The sequence below is a fragment of the Procambarus clarkii genome, chromosome 30 (assembly GCF_040958095.1).
Source record: "Procambarus clarkii isolate CNS0578487 chromosome 30, FALCON_Pclarkii_2.0, whole genome shotgun sequence".
Taxonomy (NCBI): Eukaryota; Metazoa; Arthropoda; class Malacostraca; order Decapoda; family Cambaridae; genus Procambarus; species Procambarus clarkii.
The window spans coordinates 40,697,105-40,700,043 of record NC_091179.1 but is presented as its reverse complement, the minus strand read 5'-3'; the positions used below and the strand labels follow the sequence as shown (position 1 = coordinate 40,700,043).

Sequence of the window (2,939 nt, the reverse complement as noted above, 5' to 3'; positions counted from 1 at the left end):
TGGTAAAGATTTTATATACATACATACATACATGTATATACACAAGGAAGAGCGGACTAGAAAATGTACTGAAGTTAAAAAAAAAATATTCCTGCAGAGGGATATGACAAGGGACGAGAGAATGAGAGTAGCAGACATGAGGAGGGATCGCAGGGGAGAAAAAAAAGGAATCAGGGAACCACAACCTCGAACCCTACAATCCCAGAGGGAAGTGGGTAACCTTCCAAAAGCAGTTCAACAACCATAGTGAGAGAAGCACCACCCCCACCTTCCACCCAATAGACGTCCTACCTGCCCCAACCCCTGCCAGCCCCCCACTAGGTACCCACCAGGGCCACCCTCCCACAACTTCCCCCTTTCCCCAGGACCTCCCTTCTCCCCCGTGCCTTCCCTTCTCCCCTACCGCCAAGCCCTCCATTCTCCACCACCCCCCTAAGCCATCCCTTCTTCCCCACACCCCTAAACCCTCCCTTATTCCTCACCCCTCTCAGCCCTCCCTACTCCCCACCCCTATGCCATCCCTTCTCTTCAGGCCCCCCCAAGCTCTTCCTTCTCCCCCATTCCCCCAAGCCCTCCCTATTGCCGTACCCCCCAAGCCTCCCCTTCTCAAACACTCCCCCTCTCACCCACCCCCAAGCCTCCCCCTCTCATCCACCCTCCCCCCAAACCTCCCCCTCTCACCTACCCCCCTCCCAAGCCTCCTTCTCTTCCCCATCCCCAAGCCCTCTCTTCCTCCCCCCCCCCCACAGCTCTCCCTTCTCCACCTCCTTCCTCGTACCTGATCCTCCTAGCCCCCCAACACACCCCAGATCCCCCAGGTCCCCCCTTCCTTGGACCTCCCATCCTGGACCCTCCCTCTTTCCCTGCTTCAGGGGAACCAACAGAAACTGAGGAAGGACAGAAGAGAGAAAATTTCAGGGTGATATATTCGAACATAGATGGGATTACAAGCAAGGTAAGTGAACTAAGGGAAAGCGCATAGGAGGTGAACCCAGATGTAATTGAACTGGACTCACAGAAACAAAACTCTCAGGAATCCTAACAAATGCGGGTTTTCCCCGCTGTAATAAGAAAAGAGTGGAAAGGAAGGGTAGGAGATGGAGTGGCCCTACTAATGAGCAAGCAATTGAGTTTCAAGGAGATGATTATCCCGGGCAGTGAGGGATTCAGAGACTACATAACAGGCACCATGACAATGGGAGGACCAAGAATAGTAGTAGCAGTTATATATAATCAACCACAAAATGACAGAAGACCCAGGGAAGAGTATGACAACAACAACACAGCAGTTAACACTATAATTACGGGGGCAGCCTCTGCTGCCTGTAGAAATAGATCCCATCTGCTCATCATTGGGGACTTCAATCACGGAAGGATAGACTAGGAGAGCAAGAAACCGCATGGAGGTGAGGATAAATGGAGGGCTAAACTATTAAAGGTTGTAACAAGAAACGTTTTAATCCAGCATGTCAGGGAACCGACAAGGATTAGAGGAAATGATGAACCAGCCAGACTCGACCTAGTCTTTGTTCTGATCGACTCTGACATAAGGGAAATCGGTTTCGAGGTCCCAGAAGGAATCAACGACCACAGTGTACTGACGTTTGAGTATTTGGTTGAAGATGGGTTAATGAACTCGAGGAGGGGAACTGAAAACAATAGGCTGCATGCCGAAATTGGAAACTATGAGGAGATAAGAAAATTTCTAACAGATATAACATTGGAAACAGAGTTCAGAGGAAAGATGGCCCAAGACATGATGGACTATATCACACACAAGTGCAAGGAGGCAACAGACAAGTTTGTCCCAGTCCAATAGGAAAACAGTGAAATGCAGATGAGAAACTCATGATTTAATCAGAGAGGTAGGCTAGATAAGCACAAAAGTAAAAGGGGGTGGAGAAACTACAGAAATAACTGGACACTTGAGAGCAGAGAAAGATACAAGAGTACCAGGAATGAATATGTCAGGTTGAGAAGAGAGGCAGAAAGGCAATACGAAAATGACATAACAAGCAAGGCAAAGACTCAACCAAAATTGTTGCACAGCCACATGACGAGAAAAAACAGTAAAGGAACAGGTAATGAAATTGAGGCTAAGGGCAGACAGATTCACTGCAAACGACAAGGAAGTGTGCGAGAAATTAAATAAGAAACTCCTGGAAGTCTTCACATTAGAGCAAGGAGAAGTTCCAGAGATAAGTGAGGGAATAGTTAACCAAGAACCACTAGAAAAGTTTGAGCTTAACAGTGGGGAAGTAAAGAAGCTTATGCTAGAACTGGATGTGACAAAGGCAATAGGCCCAGTAAGATTCTCCCCCTGGAAACTGAAGGAAGGAGCAGAAGCACTGTGCCTGCCACTCTCCATAGTGTATAACAAATCTCTCGTAACAGAGAAACTGCCTAGAATTTGGAAGGTGGCTAATGCAATCCCGATATACAAGAAGGGGGATAGAGAGGCACTGAACTACTGGTCAGTGTCCCTAACTTGCGTACCATGCATGCTGATGGAAAAGATTGTGCGAAAAAAGCTAGTGAAACATCTGGAGCGAAAGAACTTCGTAACAAAGAATCAACATGGGTTCAGGGATGGCAAGTCCTGCCTCGCCGATTGATCGGCGTTTGAATTGAAATATTTCGTTAGTATTTTTTGTTTTTGTTTTGGAAACAAGAAAATAGACAAGACGTTTATCTTACAGCTGATATTGTGCAACAAACAGCTATGAATCCACTGGCTACAAAAACGTTAACTGCTTTCTTCACGTTATGTCAAAATGGCACGTTTGTGAAAACATTGCTGAATTCGGAAATGCCTACATATAACACATAGAATGCCAGTAGAAAATCATTTGAACGGCATAAACGAGGAGAGCAAGTGCAAGGCGACGGACAACCTGGCATATTCAAACAAACTATGATAGGCAGACTGTACACTGTGC

The 2,939-nt window shown here is 46.9% G+C and overlaps 1 protein-coding gene across 1 annotated transcript; it reads left to right on the top strand.

Annotated features, from left to right (window-relative positions):
- Positions 1 to 2,084: 2,084 nt before the first annotated feature.
- On the top strand, positions 2,085 to 2,615 carry LOC138370065 (uncharacterized). The gene has a single exon (XM_069333843.1). The coding sequence runs from the start codon at positions 2,085 to 2,087 to the stop codon at positions 2,613 to 2,615; it is 531 nt and encodes a 176-aa protein (XP_069189944.1).
- The last annotated feature ends 324 nt before the right edge of the window (positions 2,616 to 2,939 follow it).

Coding starts and splice junctions, on each gene's coding strand:
- LOC138370065 (XM_069333843.1), top strand. CDS start 2,085: ATGAAATTGAGGCTAAGGGCAGACAGATTCACTGCAAACGACAAGGAA.